Below are 13,874 nucleotides of genomic sequence, written 5' to 3'. Positions count from 1 at the left end.
TGTGTGGAAATTAAAATAAGGCTATCAGTAGAAGGATCACACAAATAAGAATGAATCAACACATAGAAGAACAATAATAGGCTGTTAGAAATTCCGTTCTTGCTTGTTCTAGAACTCTTTCTCAATGGTCATACAATCATTAGAAATATGTAAATAAATGGTCATTTGAATGTTTCAAAAATGTTCGTGTATGTTATGTATACTGATACTCTATATCTAAAGCATGCTCTAGATATGCTTTAGATATGCTCTAAAGACGTTTCCAGTTGCTAGGATGTGTGCATCTAAGCAAACAAAAACTGATATAGAATTCCAAGTTGCTGGTATACATAAATGTATACAATACATAAATGAGATCACCAATTTTTGCTACCCCATAATGAGTGGTAATTAATCTTCTTCTTATTAAAATGTTTGTGTTGCCTTTTAATGCAATGTATGACAGCTGTGACGCATAGTAACTACGAATAATAGCTGTTTACGTCATACAATTTTAAGGATAATTCAGCAGCAATGACTTTTGTTTTGAAATTTCACTTGCACAAACCGGACGTTGCTCACCTGTGAATCTTCACGTGTGTACATCACATATAGCTGGTTAGCCAGCACGCTAGTTGAATTCTGCACGTTTGTTTTGTATGCTACTAGACGATAGTACGAAATAAAGGTATTTTTCACTAAAAGGAAACGTATGCGTTTGGATGATTACCATACTATGTTGTATACTATCACTTCTGTTATATGTGCAGCTGGAGTTAATAACAAGCTAGCTAGTTAGCTGGTTTAGCTAGCCAGCTAAAATGTACACTTTAGATTGCTAGGTAGCTCATGTTTGCTTGGCTTTAATTGTGAGTTAACAAATGAGTTATGAGTTGTTATAAACATAACATTCACCAACCATACGTGTATTGTACATTTTGTAAACCGTTTCACACATTGTGTGCCCTCTGTCAGATTTAGGGATGTTACAGCGTCCCAAACCCACAGATTCCGAATCGGACCTGCTTCGAGAACAGGAGCAGTTTTTATCCTCAGGGACACAGTCGGCTGTAAACATAGTGCGGCGACCAGATAAGCGCCGAGGGGACAATGAGACGTCTGTGGATAATCAAAGAGATGTAGTGACAATACCAGGTGCGTCCTAAATGTCTCACCTACCAAATCCTGTTTATGGTCTGAATTTCTACACACATCAATGACAAATCGGAACTAGATTCTGAACATTTTAGGCAATTAAAAAGTCCTGTTATTTGTTTTTGTAGCTATTCTCCAAGAATGCAGAAACAGTGCACATATGGTCACTCATATTTCTTACTAGCATTACCCATTGGCAAATTCATTGTAAGTCTGATAGAAATTTCACTGCTATACAGATTTACCCGATCAGCTTCCCACACTGACGCCTGCCCCTTCCAAAAAGTCACGTTTCAAGAAAGAGCGAGTGCGTTTTACGGATGATGATCCAGAGGAGTTACTGGACAGACATGACACCCATATCAGTGCTGTCCTCTCCAGAATTGTTGTGAGCCATATAAATAATTACATTGCAGTATACATTACAATATTCATCAGAATATTTTCAACAATTTTTGGTTCTATTAACCAAAATTTTGGTTCCATTTGGTTCCGTCTATAGGAAAGAGACACTAGTGCAGTACCGGTGTCATTCCCAGCTTTCACAGGCACAGCTTTCCCCAAAGTTCTGCATCGATCTGCAGTTCTTACACAGGTGAGAGTTTATAGATGCACTGGAAACTTAAATGGAGGTGCATCTCTCTTTACAGTTCTATAAAAAGTGTTATAGTGGTGGTTAAGCATGTTAGAATATTCTGAGTCTGTGTTCTATTGATGTATATGAGTTGTCTTTGTGTCGTTGAACAGGTAACGGCACCCAGAGCCAAAAAAAGTATTTTTGCTCGGCAGATTGCTGCACAAAATGCTAAAGTAAGAGGTGCAGAGTCACAAAAGGATCCAGTGGTCAGCACACCAGTGGCCTCTGGGTCCAGCCGTGTTGTCCTGGGTAGGTGTCTAAATCTTCCTAAAGTGATTAAATTGTATTGATTTAAAAACTGTATTGATTTAACCAGTGAATCATATTGTAATTCTGTAAGATACTGGCTTTTTTGCAGTACATTCTAAAAAAGAAAATGCACATCAAACAATGCCTGACCCACTTCTGCTAATTTACATTTCCTATAGTTGTGTGTGTATATGTGAATTCTCTTCTACTGCAGGTACTGCTGAAGGCCCAGTGCTGCTCTCAGGGGAGGGACTAGGTCCAGATAAAGCTGAGGAAACTTTAAAGATCCACCAGGAGAACCAGGCCCGGCTACAAGGAATGTCTCCCTCCGAGATCCTGGAGGAGCAGCAGACACTATTGGCCCAATTAGGTAGGGTGACCAAACGTCCGTATTTCCTGGGACATGTCCGTATTTCACGTCCTGCCCCGGGCATGAAATACGGACATGTCCCGGGAAATACGGACATTTGGTCACTCTAAATTAGGTGACTGAAATTAAAATGTTGTTAATTGATCTTTTATGTGTGCTGGGTCTAGTTTGAAGGACCCTAACTAATAAGAGGCACTTAGGACAAGAATTTTCTTCAGTTTGTGGTGAATTATATACTTTTATTTATTTTCCAAGACTGCAGTAAAATTTGTACTATATCAGTGTTTGACCGTGTTTTGCTGGGTATGTGGTTTATCGATCCTCCTGTTTTGTCAGATCCAAGACTAGTGGACTTTGTTAGATCGCAGAAGTCTCAGAAAGCATCAGTGACACCACCTCTCCAGAGAGAGATGCCTCCTGACCAGCTTGAGAGAGATGATGTACAGCCTCAGCATGCGAAGCCACAGCTCGACTCTCAGGAGATCCTGATGGTGGAGGATGAAGAGGATGAGACTGAAGCCGCCATTCAACCTCCATTCTCCAGTGAGCCATGTTTAGTTCCTTCAACAAAAATTTGTCCTGAACTGCACAACATGACTCGGATCTGCTAAACTGAGACTGGGCTGCCAGTGAGACTGGGCATGTCAGAAATTGACAATTAATAGCGAGTTGTGTATGTTAACCGACTGTTATTTTAACTGTGCACCTACAGAGCTCTCAATAAATAAAAAAATATAATAAAGGTGCTTGTGTATCTACAGGCACTGAAAGTTAACATAAAATATCTTGTTCAGCATTTGCATTTTTACAGTTGGCTCAGTGTTCAAGCATATGTTCTGCCATTTATTCATAAGTTAAGAAAGTTATTAGTTCCGTAAGTGTTTTATATCAAAAAGTCAACCAAAGGCTGAGATTTAAATGTGCATTTTGGATCTGAAACCCCCCTCCCCTTTTGCCTCTTGGGGTGTTGCCTATTTGCTGAGCTCCTGTCAGCACTTTACAGCCAAATCTTGGCAGTGTTCCTGATCAATAAATAGACTGAGCTGGCATCTGACCTAGTGCTTTAAATCAGCGATGTGATGTAAATCTCAGTAATGATTTAATTCACATTTTCCAATATTCATATGATTAAGTATACATCTCAGAGACAAACCTTTGTGTTTCTTTTTACTTGAGAAATATGCAATAATGCTAAACATAGCGTAAGATTTCTGGCCATTGTGCAGTCATGCTGTGACAACCAATCGGATTTCACCTCGCTCAGTAAAATTGTATCCAGATTCTTTGCCAAACTCCACTGAGGCTGCAGTGAGACTAGAAACTCATTTCAGAGAAGTGGTGCTAAAGATGAATTAGCTTGGAAAACGTCATGAATACATAACAGTTTTAATAAAAAGAGGTGATGTCCTGGCATCCGATGGTGGTTTTATTTCACTGATGATAGAACAGTTTGAGAGGATTACAAGTTTGTCATCAGTAACCTTGGCCAAATTCCAAATAAGTGCTAGACAGACCTAATGTAGTCATAGACACAACGAATACCTAAACTGCCCTGAAGCGTTTTCCCACGCTGCGATTCACTCTATTACCATCAACCCGTTGTAAGAGACGCTCTGTGTCCATTACTGCATGCTGGTGTCAGTCCAGTCCATTATCAGCTTTCAGCTTTCAGATGAGTAAAGCTCCGTGAGCAATGCTGTTTTCCCTTTAGTTATTCATTATCTTTTTACCTGTTATCATTTATCTTCTAATTCCTGTTCTGGTCTGCCGCCTTTGAATGGCTGCCCATTTTTATCGCACATAGTTTGTACTATTTTGTATTATAAATTGAGTCAATTTAATGTTGTTTAGATGTTTAAAAAAAAAAAAAAAAATTATAATAAAAAAAAGAAAAGAAAATTATTTGTAATCATTTACAAAAGTTATTTTGATTATGCAGTGGATGAGCTCCCAGTCAAGCCCCAGAAGGAGTGGGTTCATATGGACAAACTGGAGCCTGAGAAACTGGAATGGATGAGGGATCTGCCTGCCCCTAGAAGACGGGCCACCAAAAAGGTTGTTTGGGACAGCAATCAAGTCAGAGTCTTTTTGGGATTCTTCATTCTTGCCTTAGAATGCCTGACTTCACGGTTTGTGTGCGTGTGTTGAATTGACAGGCGATGCAGGCCCGTTTCGACTTTTCCGGCACTCTTATCCCACCCACAAAAGACTTGCCCACTCATCTGGGCCTGCATCACCATGGAAATGAGCCAGAGGTCAGTTGGTTCAGTTGAATGGACCTTGCTTTTTTTTTTTCCTCCTTACTTTACACAATCCATCCAATCACGCATCTCCGTCCCATCTCCCGTCCTGCTGAATGTTTTAACGTGTGCTCTTCCCCCTGTTTGTCTGCCTCTCGCTCCACTATAGCTGGCCGGCTACTCATTGCAGGAGATTTTCCTCCTCTCACGCAGTCAGCTGAGCCAGCAGCGGTGTCTGGCTCTCAGCACCCTGGCCCACATCCTCTCCAAGGTAGACCCAGGAGGTCGGCTCACCTGACACTAATCACTGATGGCGATGAGATAAGATCCCCTTATTGATCCCCTTGGGGGAAAATTGGAGTGTGCTACAGCAGCTCCTGCACAGAATACAGATAAATGTTGATTAAACAAGAAAGAATAGAATTACAAAAACACACCAACCTGGAGGACACTACGATACTATCTACAATTACAATAGCACAAGTGACCCTCCCCCCACCAGTGCCGTGCACTGACTTGATATGGATTGTAATGACAGTGACAACGTGGAGGTCTAATAGAGTCTAATGAATATTGATTAATAATAAATAAAGGCAATAGCAGGCCAACAGTGATGTATGGTATAATTACTGTTTCATACATATATTTGAATATATTAAATGGTGTGTGTCCATCCAGGCTCATGCAGGGGAATACTCCTTGTGTCTGAGGGGCAGTGTGCTGACCACTCTCCTGGACGCCGGCCTCCTCTTCCTCCTGCGCTTCTCCCTGGACGACAGCGTGGAGGGAGTGATGTCAGCGGCAGTCCGTGCCCTGCGAGCAATGCTGGTCTCTCCCGATGACGAGGTCAGCATCCCACTGTATAGCTATAACAGCAGGATTTTGACCTAAAAATCATATCTGGTCTTACTGTCTTGCTGTGCTGTTGTGTTGAAATGCAGAGAAACGTAATGTGTGATATGTTGAAGGAGAGAATCCTCCTTCAGTCTCTGCCTTGTCCTATAAATCCACTTGTCTTCTACAGGAGTGTCTGGATGCCACGTTTCACTGGCTGCTGGGGACATCAGCCTTCTCCCTAATGCCCTCCATGCCTGAGGAGGAAGATGAAGATGACAAGGACGATGAAGGTCTGGATAGGTCCAAGAAAGAAACTACTAGAGAGAGAGAGGAGAGGAAGCTGGACCACGACATTGCGCGGCAGGACGTAGTCAAGGTGAGGTGGACCTGCGGCCGATGGGCAGGCAGGAGTGAAGAGCGTGCGTACCTTCACACAGGATGTGCGGTGGAAAGCTGCTTTCACTGGCGTTCTCACTAGCAGTCTTACTGTGGGCGCTTTAGTGGACGGTGTGTCAGCATGTGGGTCGTGGACTTCAGCATGTGGGTCGGTCCACAGGGTTTGTTGAAGATGCAGCTCCTACAGCGGCTGCGGTACATTTTGGAGGTGGTGCGGCCTGCACCGGGCACCGTTCTGCACATTCTGGAGGTTCTGATCCGAATTGCTCGCCACTCCACTTTTGCTGCAACTCAGGTGAGCTCAGAGTACTTTGAGTTCTGCCAGTGACGATCTCGGGTTTAAAACTCAAAAATTTTTGACGTCAGGTCCTACAGAACCTACACACTGCCCTACACAGTCTACTTTGTGACCACATTTATGTTGTTTGCCATTCTAGATCCTTGATTGCCCCCGGCTGATGCAAACTGTGATGGCCGAGTTTCTTCCTTGCTCGTGGACTCCACCCTCCTCCCCAGCCCCACCCTCTATTTATGGTTTACCTGTGTCTACAGCAATGAAGCTTCTCCGGGTTTTGGCCAGTACCGGGAGACATGTGTGTGCCAGAATAGTAAGTGCTGACTGACTTTGGATTGAGTCGAATTTCTACAAAAATCAGCAACATGTGGATTATTAGATTGTGACTTGTTCACGTGTCTCAGCTCAACTCTCTAGGTGGACGGGAGCGCATCTCTCGGCTTTTGGCAGTGGAACCTTCTGAGCTTCTTTTAGAGCCAGGGGAAGCTATTTGTTGTAGCACAGAAGCACTGAGGTTGTGGACAGTGTCTGCCAGCTATGGCCAGGCCTGCAACATCTACACGTAAAAACGACTTCACAATCCTTTGATTTTAATGTTAATGAAAGACTTTAATTTTGAAATGCCAAATTTTTTCAAGTACAGTTGTATTGTTGAGCTTTAAAAGCTCAATTCCTTTCCCTCTCAACTTCGATAATCTTAGTGTGGTGTAGAGTTGCTCTTGCTCACTCCTAAGTACCAGATGTCTGTCTTTGCGGTATCTCCGATCCTCACACCTCAACCCCCCGTTGCAGAGATCTGTACCCAGTGCTGGTGAAGGCACTACAGGCTGCACACAAGCCCTGTGGCCCCTCCGAGTCCCTCCTGCCCCTGGAGCTCCAGCGTGTGGCCGCCCTGCTGTCCCTTCTCACCCAGGTCACCCATACTGCTGGGTGTCACCAGGAGCTGCAGGCTGCCCTGCTCAGGTGAGTCCTGAACTAAAACTCCATACAAGCCTTGGGAAAAGAATTGAGAAACAGTGATTATCACTCTTCCTGACAAATACCTCCAAGTATCAGAAAGGTTCTGCACTGGTCTTTTTGTTTCCGTTTGAAACCTTTTTTTAAAAGTGCAATGATGTTTGTGTGACAGCTCTCACGGTACTGAGAATCTTCCCCCTCCTCCAGTGATGTGGGGTCACGTGACTGGCTTGCAGCCCACTGTTCTCGGTTTGCTGAAAGGCTGCGTGAGATCCTTGGATGACCCAGGTCAGAGGTCAAGTGCCTTGACCCTTCTGCCGTGCTACATGGTCTACATGGGGGCATTTTACTCCCAGCTCAGTGTGCAAGTAAGCAGTTGAAAGAAAAGAAAATGAAGAGTTACTGTAAGAAAGCGCCACCCCGGCATGGTTATTGGACAGTGATGTGATGTTGTGCTGCTGTGACAGAACCCCTTCCAGCCGGTGCAGTGTCTCCAGGAACTGGAGTCCCTGACCTCCGAGGTGCTCCACCCACTCATGTCTCATCAGACCTTGCACGTCATGATGGAGAACTTCAGGTCTGACACTGTCTTTATTTATTGAGTTTATATTGTGTCTATTTTTTCCAGGGACTGTTACCTCTGGCAGCAGTCGTAGGCGGTGGTGTTGCTGTAACTGGACGAGAGGTTGTGTTTTTGCTCCTACAGGTCCAGCTCTGTTATCTGTAAGCCTGTGTTGAGGGCTCCTGGCTCGGAGGTGGTTGGCAGTCTGCCGAATCTGGGCCGCTGCAGGACTCGAAGCCCCCACGGCCTGGTGGCACCTGACACACCCCTTCCTCTCTTCACCGCTCTCTTCTACCTGCTGGAAAACATCACGGCCATTCATCGAGGTCTAGCCAAGAATGTAGGTTTCATCTGTAATAGCTTGGGGTTCACTATGATATGAATGTTATTTCTCATCATCCCAGTCCAATTGCAGTCCTGCAGTATCACTGCACTTCACTGCACTTCACACTAATTCCCCCTGCTTCGGCTCACGAGGGGTGCGATAGTTTGAGAACTTTTAATTAAGATGTTACCATATGCTGCCCCCTAGTGGATAAAAAGCATCTGCAAAGACCGTATCGATTTAAATGTATTTCAGGTTTATATGGGCGTGATGTCTTTGCCTGGGTGAAGATGTTGATCTCAGTCTCTCTCTCTTCTCCGTAGTTCAGTCCTCTCCTCCTCGCCAACCCCATGCTGGCTTACCTTCGGTGCTGTGCTGGGGCGATGCCCTCTGTGTCGCACACCAGCGCCTGGCTTCTACGTCATGAGCACCACCTGCTCTACCTGCTTCTCCGGTTGGCCCACAGACTGGTACATTAACGTCGTTTTTACATTTATTGGCATTAAGCAGATGCTATTAGCCACTTCAGCTTACTGATGCCATTCCTCTGATGCTATGTTTACTAAGCACACATGAAATGACATGTGAGCTTAGTATGACGTGACATGAAATGCAAATACATACAAGGCTGAAATGAGTTCTTCACAGTTCAGTGTTTGCTAATATAGCGCATTAAATGAACGAGACGTGTTTGTTCTGGCTTTAGTAAATAGCTCAAGCAAAGCGTGGTGGGAATGGATGGTGTTCTGAGACGTTCTCCATCCAGCTACGTACATTGTGTATATGGTGCCGTCACACTAATTCAAGGTCTCCTCGGCCATTGGTGGTTCTAGGTTCCTGTGGACCCAGAGGTGGCCGAGCACGCGGCCCTGTTCCATCAGGTGGCCTTGCTGCTGCTCTCCTGGCTGCTGCCTGGTAGTGAATATCTGGCACACGAGCTGGTGTCCACCGTCATCTTCAGCCATGTTCTCCTTCCGTGAGTGCTCTTGTCAGAGTTTCACCGTGTGTCATTGTTCACGCCTGTGCAGCCGCCTTTTATACGCCGTGCGCATCTTCACGACGTTCCATCAGCAACGTCCATAACATTCCTTATCGAGAACTCCCTTCTGCTGCTGGAGTCCTAGCCTGAATCGGCCCCGTGTTCCTGTAGGGTTCTGCTTGTGATCTTGCAGCAGGACTGCAGGGCTGGACGGAAGGCAGCATGCTTGTTTTTTTGTTTTTTGAGATGTGCTTTAGATCTGGTCTTGGCAACGTTTAGTTCGGCATTTGCTAATAGCTACTAAAACTGCTTACTGAAGTGGTGAAGGGCAGAGCATCTGGTCCACATATCTCAGTCCCCTCCAACAGGCTGCCTGTTTTTAATCAACATAAATTAAACTGTGACACAGGTTTGGAAAAGGGTTGATTAAAGGCTATATGCTCTTTCCTAAAAGCTTTATGCTGGGTATTGGTGTATATGCCTGTGTTGGGTTTGGTTTGAAAGACTTGGAATGCTTGTCTTCATACCACAGTATCCAGCGTTTGAGTTTATGATCTGCTTCTTTGGTTTTATGGGCTGCGTTCATTATTGTGGCTTTGAACATGTGGCTTTGAACATAAACAACATAACAAAACAGGCGGTACCAGAGGATGTAGTTTCTGCTGTAATTTCACCTTGTCTTCACAAGAGGGCAGCACACAGCACTCTTTCTGCACAGGAACTGGTCCTCAAAGCACATTAAGCACATTCATTTTATCCAACATCCATTTTATGTTCATTTATCAACAAGTCCTTGTGGGAACAGCAGCTATTTGCTGCTAGTGGCATACACCATGTTATTGTCACTGATATGCTGGGAATAGACATATAAATAATATCTGATTAGTGGTTTTTCCAGTAGTGAATGGAGTTTGTGAGGGTTGGCACGTTGTGCATGACAACAGATTATTATGGTAGTTCGGATCAGAACCTCCTTGTACCTGTGACAAATAAATTGATTCTGATTCTGAAATGTAAATACCAATTGAATTAAGTGGGTGATGATACATTATTATTACCATGATATACCATAAATTTGGTTTGATAGAATTATAACTAGATAAATATACACAATTATAACTATACATTCTAACAGTAGATAGAGTGCCTCATATGCCCTTTAAGTAAAGCTGTCTTCAGTAATATGGTCTAGTCATTGTTCATAGGAGAGGTTCATAATAGCACGAACTGTGAATAACTGCTGCAGGTTTAACTCTGACTGGCCACGACCCATGGCAGCGACAGCAGGGCATTCCACCGTTTATGACCTCTCTGTCATTTGCATTACTCAACAGTACCTGAGTTTTCTCGCCACTTTCATTTTATTTATGCATTATAGGTATTCAAACATGTTAGTTTTTGCCATTGGTAAGCAGCGGTTGTTGTAATATTTAGTGTTGCTCCCTCTGTGTTCCTCAGGGAAGGTGCCACTGGTGGTCCAGAAACAGCCACACTGGCAGAGCTGCAGCTCCAGGACAAGCCCACCACGCCCACTGGTCTGGGGGCCCTGCTGCGCGAGGCCCTTGCCCACCTGCCCTCCATCCGGGCCTGCTACCTCACCCACCTGGCCCACCTGGAGCCCGCCGTGCTCTCCTCTGGCGACCGCTACCTTGGCCGCAACCCATGGCTGGCCTCGCAGCTCCTCCCTGAGCTCACGGGCCCCTCCCTGCCCTCCGATTGGCCTTTCCTGCCGCTCGTCAGCCTGTACGAGCGGGCGGGCGTGCGGCGGGGGGGCGGGCTGCAGGTGGCGGCCCTCCCTGCCGGGTCGCTGCAGTCGGTCGTACGCTGCCTGCAGTGGCTGCTGATCCTGGAGAGCTGGAGGGAGCAGGCGCTGACGCCGGTGCCGGCCGGGGCCAAGCTGGCCCGCCTGGCCTGCGTCTTCCTGTGCTCCAGTGACCTCTTCCTGGAGCAGCCCGTGCAGGAGCTGACCTGGGCCTTGCTGCGCGGGCTGACGCGACCCGGCCGTCTGGAAGCCCTGGACCTGGGCGCTCCTCCACCCGGCCTGGCCTCCTTCCACGACCTGTACTCGGCGCTGCTGGCCCAGTACGAGGCCGTGTCTTTCGGTGACACGCTCTTCAGCTGCTTCCTGTTGCTACCGCTGCAGAGGCGCTACAGCGCCACCATGAGGCTGGCCTTGTTCGGGGAGCACGTGGCAGTGCTACGCTCGCTCAGCCTCCCACTGGAGCAGGTACGCTGGTACCACAGACCTGTTCTTCCCTCAGAGAACTATTTTTACTATTTACACAACTAAATGTCAAAATTGTAGTAGGATAAACTGCAGCCTAACACATGCGGAATTAAAGAAAACACAACATTCATGTGCAAAGAACCTGAATATTCAGCTAGCTGGGGAAGAGTTAATCAGCGGTTCCTCTTTGGTGCCGTATTCACATCGATGACCTTGACCCTTCACGTTGCTTTATGAAGAAGCTTTCTGAAATTGGACATGACAGAAATCTCCCCCTAACTAGGTTCTGCGGGGGCCGATGGCACCGAGAGCTCTGTGGCGTGATGACTGACGTGTGTTCTCCTTGCCCAGCTGCCTGTCCCTCTGGAGAACTTCACCACGCCCCCCGAGGACTCTCTGGCCCTGCTGCGTCTCTACTTCCGCGCCCTGGTCACGGGGGCCCTGCGGAGCGACCGCTGCCCTGTGCTGTACGCCGTGGCCGTTGCTCATCTCAACGCCTTCGTTTTCTCCCAGGACGCCGTGCCCAAGGTACGCCAGCCATGCCCTAATTGCTCAAATTCAAACCAGCCCAGATTCCTGTTTATTTCCTTTACTTCGTTTGCAAAAAGTGGTGATTCATTGAGAAGTGATTTTGATTAGAACAGTCGTTTTTTTCTTGCTGCAGGCTAATGGTCAAATGGTCAGTAACGGTCAGTTATTTAAGGAACGCAGGAACCCTATTACTGCCGTACGGATATTTCTGAGCGCAGGTAGCTAAAGGAGACCTTTATTTTACTCTGCTGAAATTGGACCATAGTAACTCCTGAGCTCATCTGGAAAACCTGGGGAAGGCTGCCGGGCCCCAGACAGAGCCATGAGACCCCCCTGTCCTCATTCTGTCATTGGTGAGGAGTGACTTTGTCAGAAAACCACGACAGAGGAGCGCGACTGAAGGAGAGGTTTTGAATGTTGACGGGTAAAAATTCAGCCAGTCACGATAAACGGATCACCTGACATCTTGACGGATGATGAGGGAGCCTCTGATGTCGTAATGGTCTTCCAAAGGGAACTGGAGCGGTCTTCTAACACATGGGCCTGGATATAATGTGGCAGCCAGAGGCAGGTGGAGAATAAGCACATCCGTAATGACAGGCTAGACAACAGTGCACGAGGAGCTGGATGTTCCTCTTTGATGTTCAGTGTGTTTGATGTATTGGCTCCATGCACGTTGCTTGGTGAATTATGAGAGGGTTCATCAGTCTTCTCATATTCTCCCTCCGTAGGAGGTGGAGACGACACGCCGGAGCCTGCTGAGAAAGACTTACTACCTGACAGACGAGGTACAGCCCTGCTGCCTTATACTTCTTACAGTTTATGTGTGAACATCTCTCTCGCACGCTCTTCCCCTCCCGCTCCCCAGATCTTTGAGGAGTTTCCCAAAGGCACTGTAGTGTAAAGCTACAGTGTTTTACAGCAGATGTAACTCATTCTTGTGTGACAGATGGCTGTGGTCTCTCTTTCTCACGTCCTCCATCTCTCTCTCTCTCTCTCTCTCTCTCTCTCACACACACACACACACACACACACACACACACACACACTCACACACACACGTGCATGGCGTTCTCGGCCTGGCCAGGTGTTGCGGAACCATGTGCTGCTCTTCCGTCTGCCCGACCCACACAGTCCACTGGGCTTCAGCACCTACGAGCAGCTGCCGGCCGGGCGAGCGCGCTGCCTCCACAGCACAGCGGGGTCCGAGGAGCGGGGCGGGGCAGATGGGTGAACACGTGCGGGCTGGCGATGCTGAGAGACCTCGCCCCGACTAGCGTCTGGAAGAGCCACGGAAAAAAAAACCAGGACTAGCAGAGACTGAAAATAAATTTTTGTACGAATACTCAGAGGGGATGTTGTGTTCATTATGAAAATTGCATATCCTCAACGAAATTCGATTTTAATGATGTGTCTCGGGTCAGGTATGTTCAGTCCAGGAAAAAAAGGCCCACCAAATATTTCCCTAATTTCTTGCTATGGAAGATCTCTGGAAAAAGAGATTCATGTAGCTCATGAGAGTGGACAGTGTCCCTGGTACAGACAGATGGTGTGTGTAAGGGTCAGAATAGAGAATTAGCTGTTTCCTATTCTGATGATCGAGAGACATGGTCAGTGTACTTTTCTCTCTCCTCTATGCTTCAGAGCATGAGTCACTGGGATACAAGCATCACAAGCACTTCGCTCAAATTACCAGTGGCTACGTAATTACATGTGCGAAAGGCAAAAAGAAAAACAGGCTGGATCTACCCTATACTTGGCCTGGGCAGTTGCCTGGGAGCACCAGAAAGTCACTCGCTAAAAAATTAATAAAAAATAAATTCATGAATGAATTCATAAAATAAAGGAAACAAGGTTTAACTCATGTTAACATGATTTCTTCATTATATATTTACATTTGGTTTGCATTAAGTTGGTCAGTCTAGCTGTAAATATCCAGTAAAAGCCAAGATGTCTTGCGTGTGTGCTATTGTCAGATCAGATTCGCATTTACATGGACAAAACGCATCAGCTCAGCATGTGTACCAAATGATAAATAAAATAAAAAGGAGACATTGCTGTTCTACAAAATGTGCCAAATATATCTAGCTTCTTTAGGATCGGACCACTCGGAACCAAGCACAGAACCCACTAAA

At 46.2% G+C, this 13,874-nt stretch overlaps 1 protein-coding gene across 2 annotated transcripts; it reads left to right on the top strand.

Annotated features, from left to right (window-relative positions):
- The first annotated feature begins 536 nt into the window (after window positions 1–536).
- On the top strand, window positions 537–13,084 carry rpap1 (RNA polymerase II associated protein 1). Of its 2 annotated transcripts, XM_076978616.1 has the most exons (25): window positions 537–667; window positions 955–1,134; window positions 1,374–1,522; window positions 1,637–1,729; window positions 1,882–2,020; window positions 2,235–2,390; window positions 2,727–2,933; window positions 4,330–4,445; window positions 4,547–4,645; window positions 4,800–4,901; window positions 5,309–5,476; window positions 5,655–5,843; window positions 6,024–6,158; window positions 6,301–6,471; window positions 6,563–6,720; window positions 6,951–7,121; window positions 7,288–7,483; window positions 7,583–7,692; window positions 7,822–8,017; window positions 8,326–8,472; window positions 8,836–8,978; window positions 10,440–11,208; window positions 11,560–11,736; window positions 12,471–12,527; window positions 12,827–13,084. In XM_076978616.1, exons 2-25 carry the CDS (start codon window positions 963–965, stop codon window positions 12,971–12,973), a joined length of 4,167 nt encoding a protein of 1,388 aa, XP_076834731.1. In that variant the 5' UTR covers window positions 537–667; window positions 955–962; the 3' UTR covers window positions 12,974–13,084. The 2 variants fall into 2 exon arrangements, with proteins under 2 accessions (XP_076834731.1, XP_076834732.1); XM_076978617.1 differs by lacking the exons at window positions 537–667; window positions 955–1,134; window positions 1,374–1,522; ... (1 more) ...; window positions 1,882–2,020; window positions 2,235–2,390 and adding an exon at window positions 2,418–2,614.
- Window positions 13,085–13,874: the final 790 nt, after the last annotated feature.

The sequence above is a fragment of the Brachyhypopomus gauderio genome, chromosome 17 (assembly GCF_052324685.1).
Source record: "Brachyhypopomus gauderio isolate BG-103 chromosome 17, BGAUD_0.2, whole genome shotgun sequence".
NCBI classification, from domain to species: Eukaryota; Metazoa; Chordata; class Actinopteri; order Gymnotiformes; family Hypopomidae; genus Brachyhypopomus; species Brachyhypopomus gauderio.
The sequence above is the reverse complement of the archived record's forward strand: the minus strand, read 5'-3'. Positions and strand labels throughout refer to the sequence as shown.

Coding starts and splice junctions, on each gene's coding strand:
- rpap1 (XM_076978616.1), top strand. CDS start 963: ATGTTACAGCGTCCCAAACCCACAGATTCCGAATCGGACCTGCTTCGA. Junction 7,122..7,287: donor CTGCAGGCTGCCCTGCTCAG/GTGAGTCCTGAA, acceptor TTTGTGTGACAG/CTCTCACGGTACTGAGAATC. Junction 8,018..8,325: donor ATCGAGGTCTAGCCAAGAAT/GTAGGTTTCATC, acceptor TCTTCTCCGTAG/TTCAGTCCTCTCCTCCTCGC.